Source organism: Peromyscus leucopus, chromosome 6, assembly GCF_004664715.2.
Source record: "Peromyscus leucopus breed LL Stock chromosome 6, UCI_PerLeu_2.1, whole genome shotgun sequence".
In the NCBI taxonomy this organism is placed as follows: domain Eukaryota; kingdom Metazoa; phylum Chordata; class Mammalia; order Rodentia; family Cricetidae; genus Peromyscus; species Peromyscus leucopus.
This window is the reverse complement of record NC_051068.1, coordinates 42,028,930-42,056,906: the sequence shown is the minus strand read 5'-3', so window position 1 is coordinate 42,056,906 and position 27,977 is coordinate 42,028,930. Positions and strand designations below refer to the sequence as shown.

The following is a 27,977-nucleotide window of genomic DNA, read 5'->3' as shown; positions in this document are numbered from 1 at the left end:
TTTAACTGTTTCTTAAGAGATCTCAGATTATTTAAATAATGTTTTAATAGTTCATTTTATAATAATCATAATATAATAATGATCAATAATTTTAGAAAGCTATTTCAATGTTTATATTAAGTATATATTTCTTTTAATTTAACTGATTAACTGTTTTTTGACCATTTCATATTTACATATATGTATATATATGAGGATACCTAAAACATATTCTGACTACTCTTTCTCTTAGTAGATTTTTGTTGACTTAATTTAGTCAGAAAGATAGAGAAGTTATTTTCTTTTCTTTTTTTCTTTTTTTTGGTCCCCAAAGCACTCTTTACATATTAGAAACTGGATTCAGTCTCAGTAACTGGAAAGAGCTGAGAAATACCCATTTCTTCTTATTTGTGGCACCAATGGGCAAAATAAAGCTGTGCAACCCACTATCTGAACTAAGCAGCATTTGAAGGGAGAAGTAGGTCAATACAAGGCAGAAGTGACAGTATCATACCAGCTCTCAAGCAGTTCCTCCCATTTTCCTCACTCTGGGACCACACTACCCTCTCCTAAGATTGGGAGGTGAAGCTTGGAGGCAAATGCTTTTCAGTGATGGAAGAGAAGGAAAAAGTGATTACATCACTCTCTTCATGTGGTGGGTAAGTGCATATACACATCTCAGCACTTGTCTCCCCTCCAGATATTCTACATGTAGAAGTCTGAGTAATCTTAAAAAATTAAATCCTAATTTATAATTCCCAAACCTAATTCCAGTGGTACCTGAAGGAAATCCAGACTTAGTCCATGTAGTGCATTTTCCTTCAAATTCCACATCCAGCGCAAACTATGCCAGCCTAATGTATTTTCATAGTAACCACAACCTACTGTTGTAATGAAGCCCACTACCTGGGGAAATCACATCTCAGCCAGAACATGTCTGACACCTTCCAGCATTCATCATCCCCCCCTTGACAGCTGTGCTCGAGTTTTATGTCAACTTGACATATACTAAAGTTATCTGAGAGGAGGAAATCTCAATTAAAAAATACCTCTATAAGATCGGCTGTAGGCAAGCCCATAGAGCATTTTCTTAATTAATGATTGATGGGGGAGGGCCCAGCCCATTTGAGTGGTGCCACCTCTGGGCTGATGGTCCTGAGTTCTATAAGAAAGCAGACTGAGCAAGCCACGAGGAGCAAGTCAGTAAGCAGCACCCCTCCATGGCCTCTGTATCAGCTCCTGTCTCCAGGTTCCTGTCCTGAATTCCTTCGGTGATGAACAGTGGTTTGGAAGCATAAGCCAAATAAACCCTTTCCTCCCTAAGTTGCTTTGACATGATGCTTTATCACAGCAATGATAACCTTAACTCGGATAGCGGCATTTTCTGACTACTATCTAAATTACCCCTTTCCACTTGTCTTATCCTTATCAAAGCTGTTATAATATCATCAAACTGTCATCTCTAAGAGCAAAGTGCTGTGGATAGCCTGCTCTCTGCTGAATCTTCAAAGCCAACTAAGTGATTTATATGCACCTTCTGATTTGGGACACTCTGAATGAATGAACCTGTCAATTGGTCATGATGACAACTCACACATCAAAGGACAGTATGAAGGAAAAGCCACATAGGTAATTGTTGTTCATTTGTCACTATAGAACAAGAAATGCAGCGTAGAAGAGAAATGCAGCTTTTTTTTTTCTCTTCTCACTGAAGGAAAGAGAAGAGCAGCAAGGGTGATTTCTACACCTGACTTCCCAGTGTCCCATCTTTTAACATTCAGCGGCTGCTTCATCCCACTCCATGGCCTCAATTCCCTATCCTCAGGAAGACATAAATGTTTGGGATGCTTGTTTTGGAGACTATTAAGTGTAGTCTTAAAGATATATCTTCTTGGTTTGAGGGTTTGAGGTTAATTGGGGGTCAATGCTGAAGATTTTAATATCTATAGGTACACTTGGGAGGTAGACACCTAGCGTGTACAGGACTTGGATTCAATTCTGAAGTTTGTGAGAAGGACATAAGCACCTTCCTGTTGTAAACAAACAGAATGGCATGTGGGTGTTCCTGAATCTGAACATGAAGAGCAGAGGCTCTGCCAACAGTGTGCACTCAGGTGTCAAGGATTTGAGTGACCGCAGCAGTCTTGAATTGAAGACTACACCCTAATCTCTAGATTCAGGTGATGACTTTGGGTTCTTCCATCTAGAAAACAGCATAGTACATTGACCAACTCCCACCTTCTAATTGTTTAGCAGCTTAGAGCTAACTTAATCTGACAGCTTTAAAGTGTCTCCTATCTGAAATGCTAAAAAACAAACCTACTCTTTCCACCATCAGGTACAGGAGAAGATTGAATCTACAACTCCAAAAATAACATCAGAACATGACGATGCTGTCACTTAGACTTCCAGTCTCTAGAATGGTGAGAAATGGAGGTTTGTTTGTTTATAAGGTAAGAAGAGAAGGAGGAGAAAAGTTGGAGAAATTCAACTGTATAAATGGAGTAAAAGGCATGGTCTAGTTAGAAAAGCATCTTATATGATAATAATGGCATATACCCCAAGTTCTACCTACTCAGAAAGCTGCAAGAGGTCAGTAAGTTTAAGGTTGGTCTGGGCTACACAGCAATACCTCATGTTAGAGACGAAAACATCTTAGAAGTTAATTGTTTTGATGGTCTTGACCCTTTTAGGGTCCAGGCTTAACCACCCTTTCAATGTGGTGAGGAATGTCATTCATTTAGATACTGGGGAGGGGACAGTGATGGTGTCTAGGGATATCCTCATTCTGAGGAAGAAGTTCCCTGGTTGATACTGTGTGTATGCAAAAAATGGAAGAACCTCAGTGTTTCACTGGTACTTAAATAAAGCCCTTTCCTCAGTAGGTGTTGTAGATACAGAGGAACCACTACATCAGTGAAAATGTCCAAATCTATGCCTTAACTCTGCATTTCTTTCTCGCACTATTTTTGCTTTCTTTCCTCCCTCCCTTCTTTCTTTTTTTTATTTTTCTTTCTTTTTCTTTTTTCGTTCTTCTTATTTTTTTTTTTTTAGACAGGGTCTGACTATATAGTTCAGGCTGGCCTCAAACTCATAAAGATCCACCTGCCTCTGTTGAAATTAAAGTCATGTAACACCCCAAAGAAAGACTAATCTTTGGAAAACACAACTGGGAGTTGACAATCCAGATACAGCCAACACATGAACCCCCAGCTCTCCATCTCTGTTGTATTTCCTCTTTCCCATTCAAGACTTATAGATAATTTGATTCTGAATCATCAGGGTAATAGCACACCAGGGCTTCTCTTTCTTTCCCAGGTTTGTAGTTCGTGTTTAATGCTATTTATATCATCAAATATTTGGACAGGTGATATGAATAATCATTTTGAAGCTTGGGTACATTTTGAATACAATGAATCTCTTCTCAAAGAGTGAGGTCATATTTTGGTAGTATTGCATACAATATTTACATGGGTTTCATGCTACATTAAAATTCTGGCACTTGTGTGTTTGCATTTTCATTAACAGAAGATAAAAACTTCTATTGTTTCCTTAACATGGTTCACTCAAAGTTTTTGTTCTATTATGTAAAATAGTCAATTGTGCTGGTTCTATCTATGCCCTGTGAAATAATCATTTCTATTAAAAACATCAAAAATCTAGCAAGCTGAACTCTTGATCAAAAGCAAATGGATTATTTATTTATTTGTTTATTTAATCATTTACCTGATTATTTATTTATTTATTCATTCATTCACTCATTTATTTGTTTATTTATTCATCTGAGCCAGTATCTCACTTTGTAGCACTACCTGTCTGGAACTCACTGTGTAGACCAGGCTGGTCTTGATCTCACAGAAATCAGCTGGCCTCTGCTTTCCAAGGGATCAAAGGCATGGACCACCACATTTGGATAGTAAATGGAGTTTTTAAATTATTGAATAACTCCTTTTCACTTGATAGGTCCTCTGACTATCTGTTAACAATTCCTTAAAATTAATGACTTAGACTTAACTGGTTCCATTTATGAAGAGACTATCCAATCATTATAATTTCTTACTATGATCCCTTCATGACAAAACCATGTTGAGAAGCATATATTCTATCACAGGTAATAATATGTATATTAATATATACTGACTGGAGTACTGGACAACTCATCAAAACCCATCCTGATGGTCATAAAATATCAGGAGTTGTTCTCCCATGGAAGAACTTACCCTGTTGAAGGGGGGGATGAAGTGGGGGGGGCGTGGAAGGTGGCTGGAGAGAGGGAGATCAGGAGGGGGGATGAAAGGGGGATCTGTGCTTGGTATGTAAAATCAATAAAAAAGTGCAACAGCAAAAAAATATCAGGAGTTGATGCTAATTTTAAGGTGAATGGAAGAAACAGGATTTCAAAGAGCAGTTAGCTTAAGCATGCTAACTTATAAAGGGAAACTAAGTGCCAACATTGGTTGAAAGTACCTGCATAAAATGCTGGAAAGATTATACTTATAAACATACTGGGATTTCATCCTTGAAATAGTCCCTCTTTTGTTTTTGATGGAACAGCTGCTGCAGCATGGGTTTAACAATCTTCCTCTATTTTGAAAATATTTTTAGATAAACCATCAATTTTGAAGAATAACTCAAGGATTGTTGGTTTTGAAAGTTCTTGTAAAATACGTTTCACTTTGAATTGCCAAGAAACAGCCTTTTTCCAAAGCTACAACATAACCTCGTCTTTGCCAAGGAAATCCCTTTACCTCCAGAGAAAACAGTAATTTCCTTGACAAAGGCTGGCCTTCCATTTATTCTTAAAACACGCACATACTTCTCTTATTATGAATGGAAAATAGGGATATATTTGGTGTGAGAATCACAGTTGAATATATAAATGACTTCACATGTTTATATGAAAACATGTGAGTGGAATGCAGTCACTCTTACCTGTGGTACTTAGCCAACACTCATTACATCTGTAACTATGCAGAGCAGAAGAAATGAGTGATGATTGGCATGGAAGTACTCTCTTACTGGGAAATGGTATTAGGTTCATTACAGACTTTTAAAAAAATGATTTATTTTTATTTTATGTATATGACTGTTTCGTCTGCATGCATGTATGTGTGCCATATACATGCTTGGTGCTAGCGGAAGCCGGAGTAGGCCTTTAGGTCTCCCAGAGATGGAGTCAAATGTGGTTTTGAGCCTCCTGACCTGTGTGCTGGGAACCGAATCCACATTCTTTGCAAGAGCAGCACACACTCTTAATCTCTGAGCCATTTCCCTAGTTCTCAAAATCTATAACTTTACACATAAAATTTTTTATTCTATCCAGGTCTCTTATTTAAAGAAAAAAAAAAACAAATAGTAATACTTTTCAAACATGTATAAGTAACAGGCACTTATATCCATTAACATGAATCCACTAACAACTCTCTCTATAATTTAGTCCTTACACATCAAGAAGCCGAGGCCAGAGATTAAAAATTAGGTAGTACTAGGACTCAGACAAATGTGCAGGAAAACCCTAACACAGAGCCCAAATGAGAAATGAAAGGACACTGTCACTCGTACAGGGATGAACAGGCTTAGGCGTGCTAGCTGTGACGATTTCACTAGGTTAAGAGCCCGAAGCATAACTAACAATAGTAACAGCAGCCTGTCTCATCAAAACAGAAGAACATTAATGCAACACCTTATTCTCCAAGGATGGCAGCTCATTCAGTAGCTCGACTCTACTGAAGGACTCTAGCTCTTTATGGAGATCTGCTTATGTTCATAGGAACATACAGAGCAAAGATCTGACAAACTATTTTATACGCATTTATAATTGTTCTCTGCTATCCTCAGAATTAGATTCTTATATTTTTAGCACCTGAAAACTTTAGTAAGAAAAAAAACAACAACAACAAAAAAACCCACTTTTTTTTAAACTTGGCCATGTTGGTAATCAAAGGAATAAATAAAACAAAACAAACAAAAAACACTATTAAATTTAAACTAAAAGTCTCTTGAATTAAACCATAGTGGAATAGATCCATGATGCCTTTCTGTGGAAAGCAGTTAACTAAAAGCAGCTAGTGTGGATAAGTTAATTAACAGGATTAACTTTAAGTCACATTACAGGGAGAGCAAAATGCAATAAGCTGTTGTTGCGTGAAAGAAATTTTAAGGGACTGCTAAGGCAGAGGCCATATGAGGCTGGTGACAGAGACAGAGGTAACACAGGGACAAACCAAGTGCCCTCACTGAAGTTTAAGGTGTTTAATTGCTACTTGTGACTTTACAATTAAACATGTTTCTCTGAGTAGTTAATTTTCTAGGTAATGTATTCACATTCATTTTAGGTAGAGTTTAAAAATTTGGGGGGTAATAACTTTTTTTTTTCAAACTCAGTTTTCCAAAGTACAAAATTTTTAGTTAAAATTTTTTTCCTGTTTCCTTCTTGGAAGGTGGTATTGACAGCAGGGGATGTTAAATGTTACAGTGTGAGAGAAAGGAATTGCATTAAGATGCCAGGCTAAGGACTCTAGAACTCAGCATTCAAAGGTTGTCAGGGATACGGTGATTCTGTTCTAATACATTGATCTCTTACATGTTCCCATTCTTCCACCTCAAAGAGCACTCCCTTAGTAGCCTTGCTGGGCTGTTCTCTGACCTCTGCTCTAATGTACTCACTCCTGGAGTGTTGTGGATAAGGTATTCAATGCTGGAGAACCTCCAACTAGTAATGCTTCCCTTAATATAGAATTAAAATCTTTCTTTGGAATTTGGAACTCACATTCACAGCCTCTTAGAAACATGTTCTACTGGCTGGTGGTTCCATCAAACTGCTGTTAGGAGGTGACACCTTTGTTTCAATCTATCAGGCACCGAGCTTAGGACATATGTGTTCTGGAGGACAGAACGGCCAGAGTGGTGCTTGTGTAAACATTACTGGTGTGGTCTTTTGAGTCTTATCTTTGACATATATTCAGGCACAGACAGAGACAAACGCACACACACATACATATACCACATACACCTGTGCATGCACACACATAAACATGCACAAGCACACTCTTACGCACACACATATAAGCACACACATGCACTTACACACATGCAAGTATGAATACATACATGCACACATTCACAGTAGTCTTAAATGGTACAGAATAAGAATTATAAAAAGCCAAATTTGATATATAGAAGTAGTGGAGTCAACATTGGAACAGCCCGGCTGCTATTTATAACCACATACCTGAAATTGCCAGGACTGTGTACGTCTGTTTTAATGGAATTGACTGCGTACTCTGGCCTGTAGGTCCCACACCACACCTGGAAGTATAAATAGGCAAAAGAAAACAACATGGAGCATTGTGAGTAGGTTGGGGGAAAAGCACAATAATTTGGCATTTGCATTCAACTATTTACTCTTCAAATGATGTTCAGTGAAAGGCAATCATAAACATAATCAATCATTCATAATGAACATGATCTGACAATCTTGTTGCAAATAATGGAAGTTAGTTAAGTCAAATGCTCCACCCCAATTAATTAAAAGAAGAAAACATCCTTTAATATCCAACTTGCTATGAAATTACAACTCAAAATGATTTTCACATTTATCAATCATGAAAGATATACTACCTGGGCAAAGTTCAAGAAGAATAGTTGTTTGTGATTGAGGTCAATTCCAGGGAGTAATTTTTCTTCACCATTCTTTTTAACATAATTCTGATAGGCCTAAGTAGTAAAATAAAAACATATTTCTAAATTTATGCAAAAACCTATCATGAAAGACCATGTAACCAACTAATTCACCTTCTATATCAAATCACTATACATTTAGATATGGCAGCCTGCAACTCTTTCATGGATTAGGAAGGAAACTAGAATGCATCTACAAATGGTCAGAAAGAATTAGAGACTCATTAGCAGATGACCATAGTCTGGCATGTCAGATGATCATACTACATGTCAGGTGGATGAAAGGATGACTTGAATACGTGATGAAAATCTTACCTTAATATTGTCTATGGATAGATGGGTAAGTCCAGCTCGCCTGAGGAATGGGATGCCAAAGGAGTCATCTGCAATTGCTATATTTAGCTTAGTTACTACTCTTGGCAAAATAGACTCACACTAGATTTAGTCTGAGTGGCTCTTGCCAAAAGTTAAGGGATCCTGTTGAGATTCCTTAGGGGCTCAGTGTCCTGTGGTTCTGAGGTGAAGGAGAGGCAACAAATCTGGTCCCCTTGATACAGGACAAAATAGACTAACTTCCAGTAACATCCAGAGAATGGCATTTTGGTCACCTGATTCTCAGAAAATGTTCTGAAACCTTAAAGATTTATATTCACTATTGAGAAATTTAGTTTTGCTTTGCTTTATGTTATTTAAAAATGGATAAACAATAAACTTCCTGAGACAGGTTATTTGCAATTTATTAAAAAAATTAAATTACATTTATTTATTTATTTGTGGGTGCACAAATGAATGTGTGCATACCATGGTGCATGTGTAGAGATCAGAGGACAACTGGCAGGAATTGGTTCTCTCCTTCTACCAAGTGGAGCTAAAGGATTCAGCTCAGGTGGTCAGGTTTGGTGGCAAGTGCCTTTACCCGCTGAGCCAGTTAGCCCTTCCTAACTTATAAGGAACATCCATCAATTACATAAGTTAAAATGTATTTTATTTCTTTCTCTTTACCATCACCATAGACTAGTGAACCTTTACTATCTAAAGATTTTGGAGATAGAGGGGAGGTTTATGCCTCTTCCCACTTAGGGAGTACATGATCTAACAGAGGGCCAAGTCACTACATGCAAAGAGCTCATATAGTGTCACAAATATTTGTACAATTGCACTTTCCTTTCCTACTGTAATTATCAGCCTGGTGTAGGTGAGTAGTAGGGCAGAGTCATCAAAGGTGCTAATTACTAACACGGCCACTTCCAGTCAACACAGAGTGACAGGGACTGTTGCTGACTCAACAAAGAGATGGGCAAAACATATGAAACAATGGCTTGCATGACATTGGAAACCAGTCTTTAACATTCCGCCTGATCAAAGAAGACTGTCCTGAAAGATGGTTAGTAACAAAGGGGAGTTCTAGAGCAGGCTTAGATTATTTCTCCATGAGCATTTATGTCATGGTGAAGGGAGAGGAGAGTCAACGGAAATTTAGGGAGTTCTGAGTTGAAAAGTAATTGATGGCTTCGGGTTACACTGGCAAGGTTACTAAGAAAGAGAAACTCTGAAAGAAGGTTCCAAGATAATAAGAGGGTGCCCTTGAATATTCAGCTTCATGTTAATCTGGAGATCATCCCCAAAGGATTACAGACAGCAGTGCCTGGGCAGAGCATGACAAGGATAGGGGCACTCAAGATCCACAGGGCAGGATTTGGCCTCAGTAGGGGGAATCAGTTTCCTCTAAACTAAGCATTATCCCAGTCCCAACTAACATGTTGTCCAAACAAGTCCAAAAGGGAGCAAACCATTTCCAAAGAATCTAACTATATCCTGTGATAACTCTGAAGAATATTTATAGGAAATTAAAAATTACCCAGCATCTAAAGAGGCAAAATGCACACTATTTGCCACCTAGTGAGAAATAGGAACATTAATTACCCAGAATTCAAGATAGTAGCAATGTACCACTCCCAGTGATGGGCAGGGGCCTTTATCTGACTTCATCTCCCAGGCCTCATACTGGGATGACGCTTTGTTTTGGGTACACTGCAGGGCCCATCAGTCATCTCTCTGTTTTGTTGTGATGCTTCAACTTTCCTGACCATCACCAAGGTCCTCTTCCCCTTTACCCTCAACATTCCAGTGATGACCAAAAAATCCTATTCAGTCCCCAAACATTCTACCCATCCCATCTGTGAAAACTTGGTTCCCTCTCATGGACACCTTATCCTTTGTGTCATTTCAAGCAGACTGCTCATTCTCTCCTACGTGGGCAGCTTCAGGGTCAAGAGGTACACTCAAATTCATCTTTACTCCCCCTTGTTGCTTCTAAAAATATCATTTCTCCACCCTTTTGTGGAATTCCCTATTTTCTCTTCTACACTGGCATTCATTGGATCATCTTTTAATTCTTTCTCACATCCTCAATTACTGAAATCTTTTATGGAAGCTGTGTTGCTACATCTCTAGCCCCTAAAATGGTACTACAAACAAAGCCAAGTCCTTAAAAGTACTTAGGTGGAAGGACTGTGAGGGCCAAAGGACACCTGCTGTACTATAGTGCCTTCTGGACATCACAGGGAAGCTGTATCCATAAAATCTAAACAGCATGGGTCCCTAAATAAGACCTGCATAACGACACTGCCAGCCAACATGCCTATGCATGGAAAATATCTCATAAGTCTTCACCTCAGATGAAGAGCTACCAGCAGTCAATGACAGCCTAGAGAGGGAGAATCAATTTCTACAGGGACAAATCCCCTGATGAGTTATCCAGTTCCAAATGGTCAACCCTAACTGATATACATGTAAGCAGCACTAAAAGGACTCCGTAGTTTTTGCATGTATGTGTGGATAATAGTAAATAAGAGGGTTATGAATCTGAAGGATAGTGGGGGGTACAGGAGGAGTTGAGGGGAGAGAAATGTGTGAAAATGATGGAAATACAGTATTCCTATATGAAATTCTCAAAAATAAGTAAATAAAGTACTTGTTGCATGCAAGAATAAGTGGAAGGCTATGGATCTAATGAATATTCCAACAATAATAATTTTTGAAGAATAATAGTTGAACCAACTACATGGCCATATCCTGGAACCATATCATGATCGGATCCCTAAGTGTTTCTCAGTGAGCAGACTGTGGCTTAATGTTATATCTTCAGTTTATGCTGGTTAGCATCTCTACAGGTTGCCCTACCTGCTGAGCAGAGGGTCTCATTCATACTGGTGAATGATCCTGAAATGATCACTTGCATGGACATATTTACTAAGAAATATACTCCAGGGATTATTTCCTAGAAATATTTTGTGTCTTCTACACGTTTGTGCATCCATCTTCTCATATCTTCTGCTGGAATGTTGAGTGCTTCCTTTCTACCCTGGCTTCATCACATCTTGTCAATCTTACAGGCCCTTATGATGAGCATATATACAACCCTCTTGCTCTTCACATGATTCCCATTTCCCATTCTTCTCTTTTTGTTTATATGTGTCTCTTAGAAGAGGCTTTACAGAAATGGATAAATATGATAAATTAACATTCCCATCACTGAAGTGGGAGTACAGTGTAAATACTCACTCTGTATGCTTGGCCAATACCTCCATTATCAGCAATGTTTTCTCCTAGTGTATTAATTCCATTGAGCTGTTTAAAGAAAGATTCTCTATTAGGATTTTTATAGAAAGCACCAACATTTCACTTGTGATTGAATGTCTAAAGCTTTTCTGGGGAATACTGATGACATACATGCTGTCCACCTGCTAGGTCCCACGTAAAGTTTCCATACTGGTACACCATGCACTGGGATTGGTCTTTAAAATTATTTGCAGACTGCTGAGTCCACCAGTCCACGAGGTCTCCATCTTTGTTAAAATTTCTGCCTGTAATATATTCATTTAGTAAAAAAGGAAATTTGTTACGATAAAAATGAGAATAAGATTGGTCTTATGCTCTTTGTTATAATTGAAATTCTTGAAGTAGATTTACATGCAGTTGTAAGAAACAACACGGAGAGACCTCCTGCTCACTGTTCCCACTCCTCAGTGGCATTTTGCACCACTATAAAACCATAGCAAGGATATTGACATGGATACAGTCCCTCTGTCTTGAAATCTTTAGTTTAATGTGCAAAGGACTAAAATACTACAGTGTGAGTGATCGTGGAATGAGGCAGACATTGAGAGAAACTTCTAACTCCCCCAATTCCTGCTTTTTTTGGGAAAGCCCAAAGTTGATCTGCCAATGTGGAATTGATAGGTATTTCATCCACTTGGCTTGTGCTACTGCAGATGAGGCCACTGGATAAACACTCCTGAAAGCACACCTTGCTATTCTCAGTGTTTTCCATCTGAACCAAGACCATTTGATTTGACAGTTTTAGACTTTAAAAGGTCAACATCTTTATTCTTGCGCCCATTTCATAGTCTCAGACCCTTTATGAAAACTAACTCTGTGTTTCTCTCTACTTTAAACACAAAGAGAAACATCCTTTTTTTCTCCTGGAGTTTTCTTGCTAGATTGAAATGACACTGATCTTTTCCTTTTTGTATCTCCAAATGCACTTATATACTTTATATGTTTTGACCTTTAATTTTATCATGTTTTAAATATTTATGATACAGTGGATAAGAAAAAGGCAATGAAACAAAATTTGAACTTACATGCTGATTCTACCAATTCCAGGTTTTATAACATTGCACAAATATGTTATATGCCTCTGTATGTTTCCATTTTTCAAATGGAAACATTATTAGTCAGTATTGGTTAAGACTGTTGTACTGACTAATTGAATTATCAGACATCTAGTATGTTCTCTTTAAAGTGATATTCTTCTTCTCTCTCTGTTCTTCTAGAATTCTGTCCAGTTAACATTTTGTGAACTAAAACTTACTACAATTTTTGCTATGGCCTTTTTACATATTTTATGTCTTTATTTTAATTTTGTTTGACTTTAGTTAAAACTGTAAGTCTTCTTGGTTATTTAGGGATGCATATCAACATTTAAGTGCCTACTGTTTACAAGGTTCTAAATTGTGTATTAAGTATAAGATTGGGAAAAAAAAGTTCCTGGCTGCAAGCAGCTTACGAGCCACAGGGAAATGGATAAGTGATGGCTTCTGACTTTCTATCAAATGGCCCTGCTCTCCATGAGCCTGGAAAGCTAAGAAAACACTCATAGTAGGACTGGGCATCATTTCTGGTGCAGAACACTACAGCATTTACTCACTGTGAATATTTTCGTTAGTCTCTCAGACTGTAAAGCACATATTTCTCATCGCCCATTAACATTTTGAGTTTCTTAAGAAACACTTTAAATAGAACACCAACTTTGCAGTGAGACTTAGGTCAGCAACACGCTGATAAACACATAGAGTTTTGTACTGATAAACTGTAACTCTTAAACTTAGGAAGATGTATTTTAGCCAAAGGAAAATGTTACCTATACTTTACCATTGTCATCAAAGCCATGAGTGATTTCGTGTCCGATGACCATGCCGATGCCCCCATAGTTCAATGAGTTGGACTGCTGGGCACTGAAGAAGGGGGGCTGCAAGATGCCAGCAGGGAATACTGGCGGAGAGAAGACAGTGGAAGATTTGTGAAGAGTACCTGTGGCATTGTCAATGACGGCATCATGCTTGCTAACCTGTTTCCACTATGTCTGCTTCACTTAGGTAGATAACAAAAGTCTTATGTGATAGAAACCAACACAGTCATTTATTATTAATGGTGGAGAAGTGACTGAGTTAGTGATGTCCACGACCTGTGATTTATTCATCACAATTCACCTACCAATCTCTTTCAAGATTTTTTTTTTCTACAAGGAAAATTTATAAGCTATACTCAAGAAGTTTTGTTTAAATATTTGGAAAGAAGAGCTACTCAATAACGCACATTTCTATTCAATGTTACCTCTGAAATTATATCCACCCACAATTCTATCTAAAATAAAATGCCACTCAGTCAAAGGGGTCCCTCCATCATTTAACACTATTTTATTTTAACAGAGTTCCTGTGACTTCTCTAAATTCTGTTTATTTCCTAGTTTATAGTTGGAGTCCTTCTTTATCTGATTTGCTCATCTCTCTAACCTGGCACCCCAAAATCTCAGCCCTGTGAGATCAGAGATTTATGTGTTCATACACATTTACCCATGTATTCTTTAGTCCATTTGTTTTTAAAGTCATTATCTCTAGACCCCATAGCCAGACAGTGCTTGGAATGGAATTAGTACCCAGAAAAATGTGTTGACTGCATAAATAATTGATTATAAACAAATGAATATGTATTTTTCATAGACTAAGATGCCTGTAAAAAGTTTGGTAGGCATGAAAAACTCAAAGAATAAGATTATTTTAGTTAAAAAGTTTGGTAGATAAATGAATAGTTCTTTTTATGACTGTCATAACACATGAATTAAGTTGAAAACTTTTTCCATTTTTATGTCTCAAAAACAATTGAGTATATCAAACAGCAAACACTTTCCCCTTCCTAGATATCAGTCTCTTGCCTATTATTTTTTTCTAACGGCAATTAGGAGAAATGATAGTGTCAACAGAGTGCAACAGTGAACCTCTTCTATTGATCTCAGGTGCCTCTTTGCCTTTACAAGGTTTGCACAGCATATGTAGGCAAAGACCAGGAGGTATACTGTTCTTCCAAAAGCACATGTTGTTTCTTCTGGGAGTTTGACAGTACATCTCACCTCACACTTGTTCCTCGTGTCAAGATCACTAATTTCCTAAGAGATGTTTTCACTTCCTGCCTGACCTGTAATCTATCCTAATCTAATCTACCCTCTTATTGTATTCTGTAGCCAGATTAAAGTGCAGTCATGGTCATTATTCCTTTCCTGCTAAGAAACTTTAGGAAGTCATCATTGTTCTGCGGTCAAACAGCACCCTTCTCCTGAGTCTGCATGCCATCATTCTTTCCCGCTTCTCCTGGTGCCTAACAGTCACCCCCTGTCTAGTCCTTTGCATTATCTTCTTACAATAAATGTACCTGCTAAATACTCGTCTGTAAAATGCACTAATGTGTCTCAATCATTTTTCCTTGGGATACATTGCCTCTATTTAATGTAAAGGGACCACTGTTTTGGGCCAATGATGTCTAGAGGAAGTTAACCCCTGACTTTAGACATGAATGAAGATGGATTCTTATAATTCAGTAATTTTACCTTTCCTATTTTAAAGTTCTAGTACCCACTAGGTAACTGCAGCACTATGTTCTGGAATCAATAAAGAATGGTATGTATTACGAGCGTATATTACACACAAAATTCTGAGTCTTGCCTTTACAGGATATCAAGAATATAAGTGAAAGGCCTTGACATTCAGTGATTAAAAAAAGAAGAGAAATTTAAGGTCTATCTAACACAATGTAGCAAATATTTTTCTTTTAGACATGGTAAATATGACCTAAGCTTTCATGAGCTTCCGAGATAAATATTAGATATTTACAGAGGTGACTTTAAAAACTCTAAGCAATTTTGTTCTTTAGATCTTTCAATATGTTGGAAAGTTGCCACTGTCTATCATTTTCAAATGATAAAGTAATAAAAATAGACCTTTGCCCTGGGGAATTTGGGTAAAAGTAATAGCTCACATGTATCTGCCTGAGCTAAACAGTGCCAAGAGATTATTTTTAGCTGAAAGTTACACAAATTATATGCAGTACTTTATTAACTTAAACTGAGTATTCTCTCCCACACTATGTACTTCGATTAAAATCTACCCATTATATAAAATGCTCTTATGAAATGTGCTATCAAGGCTAAACATTAACCACAGAGATGCAGGTGACTTAATTACTGCCTTAGATGCCATTCTTCAAATAAGTGATATGATTTTTTTATGGCTCATATTAATACTGATCTTCAAGTTTAGCTTGGCAGATGATGAGCTCCTTTAACTTGGTCAGCTCAAATTTTTCTCGGAGGATTTTTCTCCAATAAGCTCATTGCTTTACTAGCAAACATCCCAGTGTTGCTAGTCACTGACAGGTCACTTCATGGCTGCCAGCAAACTGGCCAATTAAATATGTCATGTGACCACAAAACAAAAGATCACTACTTTTCTTCTCCCCTGTCTGCATTCAGACCCCCACCCCAGTAATTGCCCCCTGATCTTTTGAAGATTTCAAGCAACTCAACTTTAAGATATTTCAAGCACAGCTCAAGTTTGCAGTCAGGTACAATCTGAAGGTGAGTCAATACCAGGTCTGGCAGTGTCTAGGGTCCTTCCTTCACTTAACTCGAAATGAAGCTGTGCTGTATTCTCCCTAAGGTAGCAATAAATGTCTAGCTGCCTCATTTCATGCTGGAAAGCAATTCTGCTAATAGGGTTTCAATGCAGAATGAACTAGATCTCATACTGGCATAACTATGCATATTAAAAAGAGGGGCAGACTTGGGGAGTGGGCTGAGAATGCTGCTCAGTGGTAGAGTGTATGTTTATGATATGCAAGGCCTTAGGTTCAATCTCCATTCAGTCTCCAGAAAAATCCATCCATCCATCTATCTATCTATCTATCTATCTATCTATCTATCTTCATCGTCATCATATTTTGAGATTCCAAAGTGAAGAACCTCTCTAGATAAAGGCATTCTGAGGAAAGTTGCTGATTGGTTTTATAAATACATTATACTATGATGTGTGATGATATAGGTGCTAGGGAGTTGATCATCAAACAAATCTCGTCTAGTTTGAAGTAATCTTTCCTCTTTTCATAAAACATTAGGCTAGACTTTGAGCTAATTGATTTTTTTTTGCTTAGAGGCACATCTTAGTTATTATCTACATGCTATATAAAGATAGCCTTTCCAGATTCCTTATGTAATCTGTTTTCATATCATGTACCAAAGTAAATTACAGATAAAGTTTTACTTCAAAAATAGAAGCCATAAAAATACTAAAAGAAAATGTAGACAATGTCTTAATATATCTCTTCTTAGGCTTAAAAGCATGGAGGAAGTTGTACTTAAACTTCAAAATAAAAAGACATGCTTTAAGATTTGTTTTTTAAGTAATGATAAGTATCTTTAAAGGCTTTTAGTAATTTCTATTTCAAATCAGTAACAGATTTCAAAAAGGTGAGGTTTAAAACAGACTTAGAGATATAAAAAGAATAGTTTAAAATAATGCTGAGATTATCATTCCTTAATTCTGGCCACACTTCGATATAAAGGCCTAGACTGAGTCCCCTTGGAGAAGCCTGCTTCATGGCTTTAGTGTACTTCTGCCAGTGTCTGTTTGGTGTCTGTCAACATGGTAAAAACTCTTGGAAAAAAAGGGTCTGTTTATATGATAAGAAGGACAGATTTCAAATATTCCCAGGTTTACCCAGGAAGAGAGAAAACATATCTTTGCCATGTCAAGTTATTCATTTATTCATCATATTATTCATACATGTGTTAATTTTCATCATAGTTTATGGTATTACTCTTAGTGCAACAAAAGTTATTTTTCTGTTTTGAACAAAAGCAGCTGGATAACATAATTTTATATGGTAAAGTCTAATCCAGCTGTTCAGTTTCCTTTCTGCTGCTGTGACGCACACCATGACCCAAAGCAACTTACAGCAAGAATGGATTTATCTGCACTACACTTCCTGGTTACAGCCTATCACTGAGTGAAGTCATGAAGAATGTTGCTTGATGGCTTGCTCACTCAGACTCATGCTTTGCTTGTTTCTCATGTAGCCCAGGCTCACCTATCCAGGGATGGTACTGTCTGTATTACACTGGCCCCACCTACGTCAATTAACAATCAAGGCAAACTCCCCAAAGTCTTATCGCCAGGCCAAACTCAAGTGAGGTTTTCCACTTGACTCTAGTCTCTGTCAAGTTGGCAACTGAAGCTGACTGGGGCACTGGGTTTTTGTTTTTTTTTTTCAACCCTCTGAATTCCTTGGAAGCTTTGGATAAAGAAGACAAAGAATAGGAGAATCTCTGCTAGACAGGCTGCTTACTGAATTACCAAGAGAACTGGGTCTATAAAGAGTTGGCTCTTTGAACCTCCAATAACTTTAAAGGGCTGATGCCCAGTAACTCCAAGAGTCAGTATAATTTTAAAAAGAAAATTTCAAAGAGCACATGGGAATAAGATAAATCATTTACATTATAGATTGGATGTTATGCAAGAAACAACTACCTAACGTGATTTGTATTAATTTTTATTTTCCTATTACAGTAAAAAGAGGTACATGGATACTTCAAGAAGTGAAACAATCACTCAATATCACCTTTACTTTTACTTTTAGGGGAGTATTAAAAGTTGGCCATACAGCAAACAGAGGCCTGAAAAAAGTTGAGGAATGCTAAAGAATTATTTAGGAATATACCTTACCTATCTGATTTCTGCCTGAAGAGTAAAATGCATTGACTACAGCTGCTCCACTTATCCACCTATGGAAAACATAAGAACTTGTTACAAGAGATACTCCATTACCTCATGCAATCTGCTTACCACAAAAACAAATGTGAAATATGATCAACAAATTAACTTTGGCATACTATAATTTAGAGTCATTGGAAAATATTTCTATTCATTGAAAATTCAACATATATCTATGTCTACAATCTATTATTTCATTTGCATGGATTTTTGTGGAGGTATGTGGTAGTACAAAATTTACTACATCTTTTCAGAAACTGTAGTAGGTTCAAATTATATTGAAATGTACTTGGCTTTATGCTTTGATACCAAATTGTCTCAACAATTCTGGAACAGCTGACAATATATGAAACAAAGGTTAGGAAAATTTCAGATTCAAGTAGCTTTTAAGAATTCAGATCTTTAGCCAGGTGGTGGTGGTGCACGCCTTTAATCCCAGCACTCGGGAGGCAGAGCCAGGCGGATCTCTGTGAGTTCGAGGCCAGCCTGGGCTACCAAGTGAGCTCCAGGAAAGGCGCAAAGCTACACAGAGAAACCCTGTCTCGAAAAACCAAAAAAAAAAAAAAAAAAAAAAAAAGAATTCAAATCTTAGTTCATACTGAGCTTCTTTGGGAGCTCAGAGATCTTATCTTGGAGCAATGAACTTCAAATTATTGATCTTTAAATCTTGTTTTAAAAATGCAACATTGGGAAAGATGGTGCAGTGATTAAGAGTAGGAATTGCTCTTTCAGAGGAGCAGAGTTCATTTCTCAGCAACCACACTGCACAGCTCGCAGGTGCCTGTAACTTCAATTCCAGGAGATCTGATGCTTCTGGCCTCTGAGGGAACCTGCACCTGTGTGTACATAACACACACACACACACACACACACACACACAGACAGACATACACGATTAAAAATAAATCAAATCTTTAAAAAATGTTTATAAAAAGGCAACATTACAGCTAATTGAGGAAAGGTGTATTTTCATTTGATTATAAAGTAAAATCCAAGTGATCTTTAAATAGAGTTGTCTGTCTGTTAGTCCATACCATGACTTAGATTCTGCACAGAATCTAGAGTTTATAAAACACAGGCTCTAAATACAGAAGACTAGTTTAGAAAATGAGAACTATTCATAAATAATTGTTACACAAGAGTGCATAAGTAAATTAAAAACAACAAAACAAAACAAAATACTGGTCTCATGATAATTTGAGGACTGAAAGAGAGGAGCTATTCTCATGTCTTCCTGCTTAGACACTATGGAAGATACCTGTCAATCATCATATACTAAGCATATCCGAGGAACATAAATATTATTCCACTCTTCATAATCTAATATATGTGTCTATTGAAAATGGACACTGCTTGACCTCAGATGACCTCTTAATGTTAGCATATCCACTTACACTTAAGACAATCATGGAGCATTGTCTTAAGGCTTCACTAGTTATTTTTAATTCAGGGCAATCATCCTTCTAGTAGCAAATCACAATAGTACAATAATTCCATTTATATCAGAACTCTCTCTAGTCTCTGCTGTGCCAGGTAAGCAGTACAAAGCCAACATATTAGAATGTCAGTAACTATTGTGCATGTCAGGCACAAGCAATGTTTTAGCTTCTTAAAAATAAATGGCTGAGACCAATATGTAACAACCACCTGAAGATTTGTTATTCTTTCAATAACATGATTAAAACTTTACATAAAAGGATGCATGACTTTACAACAATCTCATTTATATTTTTATGAACTTCTCTTTAGGAAAATAATGAGCCTGGAAATGGTGAAGAATAGCTTCCACGTGTGGTTCTGTTAGTCTGTTACTTCTGTTATTTTAAAACAGCAAAACATTTTAAGCAGGTTGGGGCTCACATACCAATGCTCCCTAGCTTCATCAGAGCTGAGTCATGAATATTTTAGCATTTCCTGCAAGTTGATGATTACAAGAATACATCTTGTTTGTTTTAATTAAATGCCACTTGCTTACTACACAATTTGTAAATGACTTACACGAAAGGCAAGTATTTGTAAGCCCAAGATATTAGATTAAAAGAGAGAAACCAGAGCTTCACAGAACAAGTGGGTCTCATTTATGTGACTAACAAAAAAAGATGTTTGTATAAATAAGCGTGGTGATGAGGGAAGTGATGTATTTAGATTACATTTGCATAGGTTCACAATGGTACCATGATGCAGGGTCAAGTGAAGTTCTTTGGAGCCAGTGAAAAGGTCAAGGATGATATGCTCAGATAATTCTAAAAAAAACACTGTTGCACAATTTGAAAAATATTCCTGGTGTATTCTCAAAACTTTCATAGCAAATGTTGTAAGAAAACTTATAAGTAAATGGTTTACAATTATTAAAAATTTTTAACCAAATTTATTTATGAATTTTTCCTTGTCACAGGGGCTGTAGGGTAAATTTCGTAGTTGCAAATTCTGAGTTGGTGGCAATAGGTGTGCAATTTGTGGGTAATTACAAATAATCATTATAAATTATTTGGATCTGAATTAATTATTTAAGATGAAATGTTATACTGAGGAGAAAAAGCAGATATCCTAAGCAAATGCTTCAGACGACACACTTCAGAATGTGATTAGAAGACACAGACAGAAAGATGGACTTCATAGAACATTGCCTGCTTAGGTTTACTGCTTTTGTGAATGTAAGTGCTATCCCTTTTACTGCAGCGCCTTTCCACCCTTCTGAAACATTACTTTAAGGAGTTTAAGATTGCATTTTGATTAATGTTTTTAACTCTCCAGCAGGGAGAGTTTTACATATTAAAATGTCTACTGTGAGTTATATCTTCTAGAACATAGGTGGCTATTTATGATCATGGAACACTCCTATAAAATGAGAATTATGGTGGTGGGGTTTCCTAAGCACCAGTGAGTAGTGTTTTGTTTCCCTCCCCCCTCAAAATCTTTTATGATGTGTCCTCAGTCCACTCTGGAGAATCATGCAAATTCAAAAGCCTGGGGCATTTTGTCCCAGGTCATGATCAGAACTTGAAGTTCTAGAATTATACCAAACGTTACATCTTAAGTAGGGTAGTGATAACAGAGACAGATTTAGTGTCTGATACTTGTGGTCAGTTATAAAATACCCCAAATACAGATGGAAAAGATAATGAGGCAAATGAAATGTTTTTAAAATTTCATAGCAATATAATGAAAATTCTAAGTTCTTTTTATTTTAGTTCATCTATAAAGATGGAGACGCTTTTATTTGTAAAACCCAGACAATGCTGACCATGACAGCAGCACTTGGGAGAGAAAAAGTACAGAGAAAAGAAAAGTAAAATCAGAAACAAATGGGAGTGCTATTGCTCGAAAATAATGGCTGCTGTACGCTGCCTGGAGATACCTTCCAAGTGTGCAGACCAGACCCTAGCAGCCTCCGACACGGAGTATTAGACCTGAGAGAAGAAGCAGAACACCGAGTTCTCCTGTTCTCTTCCTGCCTTGAGTGGTCTATGTGTGTGTCAGCATGGGCTGTGTGGTGGGAAGGCAGAGTGGGAATGGAGGAAGTGGCTGAGAACTTTACTTTTATATAATTATTATAATGTAATTTTAATTTCTGAAATGTTGTCAGGTAAGCTAATTTGTTTTGAATCATCGACTTGTCCTCAAACAGGACGTATGCCTGAAGTACACTTGCGAGAGGAGCCAGATGTTTGCCTTCCACCTCTTTAGGAAGGAAACCAGGTTGTGATGAAATGAAAGGACACAGACTTTATGGCAGGTAAGAAAAGCAGACATGAACAACCAAATTCAACAGCCTTAAAGATAAAGTGAACCCAGTGGACTGCAAAAACACTTAGAATAAACCTCTTTTCAGTCACGGAATTTAAAGCTTAAAATAAAGAACAAGACCATTAATGCCCTTCTCCTTGGAAGTGTTCAATTCTCAGCATCTGTGCTGATAGCAACTCCTTTGAAATCAGCAGTACAATAAATAGATTTTTGTGTGTGCCTTCTTCAAGTATTTCTGAGTGAAAGGAGAATTCTCTTGAAATATCAGAGCATTACAGTCTTTTACACTTATTTTTTTCTCCAATTCTTCTCACACACTCTTATTGATCTTCCAGATCGTCTTGACAGTATTGATGGAACATCCAATCTGTATGTATGGAAACTGAGTCACTGCATGGTTACTAAACTCAGTCCTAATGCAAGTACACACTAAGTGATGGAATGGGAAAATATATTTAACTGAAAGGGGAAGATAGCCTGCTTGCCTTCCTATCAAACCCCACTACCAACCTGCTGATCCACATGACATACAAATTTCAGCACAGCGATTAATGTCATTTTACTGCCAATATAGAGAGGACCTTTTCGCTTTCTCTCCTACTTATCCCTTTCTTTTCATGGCAAAAGCAGATGTTATGAACCAAATTTAGACAAAAGAAAGAAAAAACAAAAACAAAAACACAACAACAACAGAAAAAAAACCCACTACCACCACCACCACAAAAACCAAAGCTCCAAGGCTAAGTTTACAGAGCTAATGAGTAAGTAGAGCAATTCTAATTTAGGTCTGCCCAGTTCCTACAACCTCCCAGCACCCCGCCACCTCACTCCAGTTCCACAGCTCACACTTTTTTCTTATCCCAGACATAGCACTTCAAGGCCTAAACAAAAATACAGGAGAACTAAAGACCTTCTCCGAACTTTGCATTTGAGTAGTGACTATAAATAGGATAGTCAGTGATTGAATTTGTTAGAGGACTAAGACCCTCCTGATACTGAATTGGGAGAATGCACTTTCCTGATGTTAAGTAATCCTGAGAACTTCTAGGAAAGAACCCAAACCTCTTCTATTCCTTGTAACCCTCTGTACTTCCCTGACTTTACATAAATGAAGTGTCTGTCCAGCTGATTAGAAGGTAGCTTCACAGGTAGTGACAGTTCATGTTTTATTTTTAGCTTGAACCACTGGGACTTAGCACACTGTTGGGAACCTGATAGGCACTCACCGAATACTTAGGCCTATTAATGGCTGCTCCACAGTGCTTCACCAGGGACTGACCCAGCTTGCCCTGTGACCTGGGAGGATGAAGGGCATTGCCGTTTGCTCTGCAGCCATACAGAGCTGTGGCAACTAGAGCAGTACCCCATCTGAGCACGGTCCTCTCACGAGATTACACAGAGTGAAGGTACCAGAGTTCTTCTGAATTGTCCTCTCCAGCTAAATGGAAATATGGGACATTTGGATCCTATACTGTGGTCCCTAGGTTTCTACTGATTTCAGTTTGCCGTCATCTGATTAGCCCAATCAGAAAACCCAGCAGGCATGAAGTAAGGAAGACATCCCGTGAGTCAGTGATTATCGTTTTGTTTTTAGTCACTACTCTGATCTACTCATTAATCTAACTTCTAGCTATTATTCTCAGAGAATGATTTACTGTTCAGTCAAAAACAAAACAAAACAAAAACCCCAACCTCTCACCTCATAAGGAAGCCTTACAGTTTTGTTGTGCATGAACACACAGGCCTTGAGGTTTATTTTTGGGCTGTTACCTCTCAGTGAATAATAACGTTAGTAGAAGTAAATGATTTTAGATGTGTTACACATCTTGCCAACATTCACACTCCCAGTTCAGTGATTTTTTTCTCTGAACTGGACATGTTTGAAATTCCTTTGCAATTGCACCAAAACCCTCAGGAGACATCACATTCAGAGCAAAAAAAAATTATGCATAGACATCCAGAAACCATATGAAGTTTTAAAATTATTAAAATTCCTGTTCTTTGCAGGTGTGAGCTATTCACAAGGGCGAAGGGAGGCCCTTTAGCCAAATGATTAACTTGGGCATATCACATATACACTCCTTGAGATTAAGTTTTAAAAATTGTTTAGCAGAAAATAGCCACAGTGATGTATGTCTTCACCAGCTGTGGGGGTAAAATGTGGAGATGGAGGCATTTTTATTGTATCTGCTGAATTAACTTTATCAACAAATTGGCTATTCCATTTGCACACTCTATTGCCATGTATGAAGAGCCCACATTCTATTAATCGATGTTTTTGACATAAGTACATAAGTGGTTTCCTTTCTACACAAATTAGTTTCTTTTTTCTTTTTTTTTCTTTTTCTTTTTTTCTTTTTTTTTTTTTTGGTTTTTCGAGACAGGGTTTCTCTGTGTAGCTTTGCGCCTTTCCTGGGACTCACTTGGTAGCCCAGGTTGGCCTCGAACTCACAGAGATCCACCTGCCTCTGCCTCCCGAGTGCTGGGATTAAAGGCGTGTGCCACCACCGCCTGGCAAACAAATTAGTTTCTTAAGCAGCATCAAACAGTACTGGGGCTTTGTCAGTTTTGTGCGGGTGAAGAAAAAGTTGCTGAGGTACAACGAATAAAGAGACAACACTTAAGACAAGACATGTAGAGGTTCCTGTCAGACAAACAAGAGAAGAAAGGCTGCTACAAGCTGGGTGTGGTGGCGCACACCTTTAACCCCAGCACTTGGGAGGCAGAGGCAGGAAGAGCTCCGTAAGTTTGAGGCCAGCCTGGTTTACACAACTCCAGGACTCCAGAGAGAATCCTTGTCTCAAAAGACCAGTCAAGCAAAACAGGATGCTGCAAGTTCACAAGCAATGAGGGGAGGGCAGAGGGGTGGCTTGGAAGCATGGCACACCCCTGGACTGTTGGACTGAGGTCGGAGTTTGGGTGACTATGAAGGAATTCTGGAGAGCTATGGAACTTTGGACCTTTTCAAGGGTTCATATTTCTTGAGCTAAGCAACAGGAATCATAAGAAAGAATTTGTCCAGAAAGAACATGACTCAAGCTGTATCATCAAGACCCTGGGGGATAGCAGTGTGAGGATGAGGTGAAAACATGAGATAATTGGTAATAAAAGTTAAAAAAATGAAAACAACAGAGAAAAATGTGGTAAGAAAGCAAAGTGGAGAAGGGTAAATTGAGCCGTTTATATATTCCCATGTAATATTTAATTAGAAGCAGGTGAATGCAGTCTTTTTTTTTTTCTTCCGATAGAGCACTATCAAGGAAATAGATAAGTTCAGAGTGATCAAGACAAAGCCCTGGTTTCGATCTGGGTGGGAATAAGATGGAAGCTTTTAAAAAAATAGTCAGATATAAGAAACAAGATTAATTTTTGCCTAAGTGGAAAATGTTGGGCTTGTGTGGTTAATGATATATTCATATAGAAATGCTTGCTAATCAGCTAGATATTAAGTGTGGAGCTCAGCAGATGGATCTGGGCCAGATTCAAATACTCAGATGTCATAAGGATAATAGACTTCAAGAAGTAAATGCATGTGCTCACTAATTTTAATTGTAACTAAGCTTGGGGTTGGTTGCCCAGAATGGCTCCAGGTCTACAGGGCTGAAAGTCTTAGAAGAAGACCAATCTAAGTAACTCCATGGGTTTGAGCACTCAGCACATATGCTAGTCAATCTCTGGGTATTACCCATTGAGTGGAAAAACAAAGGTCAAAAGTAATAGTCATCACTGCTCCAGAATGGACAATTAGAAAGTAGATATACGCACTCATCTTTGTCCACCTTTTCTCGGAGCTTCTTCAGCTGCTTGCTTTGGCTGAATTTCAAATTTTGAATTATGTTCTCAAAGTATTCATCTTCCTTGTAGTTCAACTGCATTAGGTAAAAGATTTGGGGAGAAATATTAACGCCACCAGCCTCATCACGGTATTGCTAGAAAACATATATTATACTCATCTGATCTTTCTGATAATCTTATTACCTAACAGCTGAGGTCAGCATTTGAAAGTTGAAGAATGTGAGGTGGAGATATTTCTGGTCATTTGCTAAGGTTTAAAAGATTAATAGAACTGGAATTTGGGGCCCAGGTAGTTAGCTTTGAGTCCAGCTCTAATCTCAGGTAATCCACTCTTGTAGCAAAAATAAACAAACAAAACAACAAAACCTAAGATAACTAATTTCTTCTGTAAATGGAAAACAAGGAGTGAGCATTTTGGTGTATAAACCTCCACATCCCACTAGTACTTGGTGGATCAGCCATCACTGTCATCTCAGACCTGGTGCATGTCACCTGTTGTGACCAGGGTGTCGTGTCATGGTGGTGGTCACAGGACAATAATGAGCATTTCAGCCAAGTCTGATCACAGGTGCAGAGTGGCAGAGTCACCTCTTTTAACAGTTACACTACCAAGGAGAGTTTAAAAAAATGGTTCTCAGTTATATTTGGTTTTTAATAAAAGGCGCATACTGTGTAAAACACACAGGCATAATGATTAGAAAGTAGAAAGCTTTTCGACTTTTGTAGCCCATGTAAGCAATTGTAAGGACCTGTGAGCAGCCCATTACTCATTACTTAGATGTCTACCCCTGATGCTCTAAATCAATGGCTCTCAACCTTTATAATGCTGTGACCCTTTAATACAGTTTCTCATGTTGTGGTGACTCCCCCCAAAACCATAAAGTTTCTTCATTGCTACTTCATAACTATAATCTTGCTAGTGTTATGAACTGTAATGCAAATATTTTTGGAGACAGAGATTTGCCAAAGGGGTCACAACCTACAGGTTGAGAGACACTACTCTTAAAGGATGCAAGGCTTTTCTCACCACTATTGTAATATATAGAAACCAAACACAGTCTTGCACAATGACAAGAAAGGTTAAATTAAACATAATTTGCGTATTCATGTTTTAGATATCAGTAGTAGGATCTACAGTTTTAGGCTATTTTACACAGTGTTTGGCATTCCTGAGCTACAGTGACATTGCCACCAGCACCACATATCACTGCTGAGACTTACCTCAAGGTACTCATTATTCAGTTTGTTATCATTGGAAATGATGTCATCAGGATAGCCAATCCTTTCTTTAATTGCTAAGGCCTGTGAAAATCACAACATTGAAAGTGGAGATACAACCATCTCCATAACCACAACCTTCAAATGCAAACATCAGATGCCCACAACCAGCAATTAAATAAGCCTGATGTGCCATTTACAAAAGGAACACCTAACAACACTCAACCAGTGTTCTTTGCAGTGCCTCTTTGCCTTAGTTTAAAAAAAAAAAAAAAAGTAAAAACAGACGTGAAATTTAGCGCCTAATGCCCTGTCCGTCTTTCCAGGCTGCAGCTTTCCCATAGAAACTGACAAAAGCCATTGCTCCACATGTAATGTATTTTTATGAATTTTTTTCTCTCTCCAGACTTTTCAATTTTATTGAAGGAGTAACATTTAGTGCTCCCAATCTTGCAGGATATAATTATCTTTCCACTTCATTGGGTCGGCTGAGAAAACAGATAAGGGCTCCACAGGCTTTGTGCTAATGCACTCCTGAATGTTGGTGCCTGCAGTCTTTATGTTCCCCTTTTCCCCAAAGTCAGGGCAGCTCTTCTCAAGGGGAATGAATGGCACTACCAGCATGATCGGGAAGTGGGTTTCTTTGTCATCCACCTCATATTTGTCCATTGTTTATTACTAGCTTTCTGTTATCATATAAGTGTGTTTATGGTAAGTATCCCATTACTTATTTCTGTTTACTGCTCCCCCACCCCACTCTGAGACATTCTCTGATTGTCCTGGAACTCACTGAGTAGGCTGGCTGGCTAGTGAGCTTCAGGGATACACCCATCTCCCCATTCCCAGCACTGGAACTCCAGACATGTGCCACCCCACTTACTGTTGTTTTTTAACCTGGGTTTTAGGAATTGAACTCAGGTCCTCAGGTTTACAAGGCAAACATTTACCAACTGACCTATTACCCCAGCCCTAGACTTACAGCTTTTATGGGAATTTGGATTATTTTTTCCTAAATATTTTTAAACTTCATCTTTTCCTATAAACAGATTATCTTTGATGGCCCTGGATGGTCCTTACCTTCTCTTCAGCTTTCTTTTTTGTTTCTGCATCCATCCAGGTGAGCTCATCTAAAGTCTGAATAAAAACTTCCCGGATTTGTGCAATCAAATCTTCAAC

At 37.9% G+C, this 27,977-nt stretch overlaps 1 protein-coding gene and 1 long non-coding RNA gene across 5 annotated transcripts in view; one reads left to right on the top strand and one right to left on the bottom strand.

The window, feature by feature from the left end:
* Positions 1-27,977, bottom strand: part of Mme (membrane metalloendopeptidase) — a 77,825-nt gene that overhangs the window by 4,067 nt on the left and 45,781 nt on the right. For all 4 annotated transcript variants that reach the window (XM_028894515.2, XM_028894517.2, XM_028894516.2 and 1 more), the window contains exons 14-22: positions 27,879-27,977; positions 26,805-26,885; positions 25,554-25,657; positions 17,994-18,052; positions 13,096-13,215; positions 11,392-11,525; positions 11,224-11,289; positions 7,600-7,695; positions 7,211-7,287 (exon numbers count right to left, since the gene is read on the bottom strand). In XM_028894515.2, the coding sequence (XP_028750348.1) occupies positions 7,211-7,287; positions 7,600-7,695; positions 11,224-11,289; positions 11,392-11,525; positions 13,096-13,215; positions 17,994-18,052; positions 25,554-25,657; positions 26,805-26,885; positions 27,879-27,977 (836 nt within the window). The remainder of the gene's footprint in view (positions 1-7,210; positions 7,288-7,599; positions 7,696-11,223; positions 11,290-11,391; positions 11,526-13,095; positions 13,216-17,993; positions 18,053-25,553; positions 25,658-26,804; positions 26,886-27,878) is intronic.
* LOC119088164 lies at positions 125-27,918 on the top strand. Its single transcript, XR_005091761.1, has 5 exons — positions 125-638; positions 1,414-1,608; positions 2,318-2,432; positions 21,670-21,777; positions 27,848-27,918. It is a non-coding gene; the product is annotated as an uncharacterized LOC119088164 (long non-coding RNA).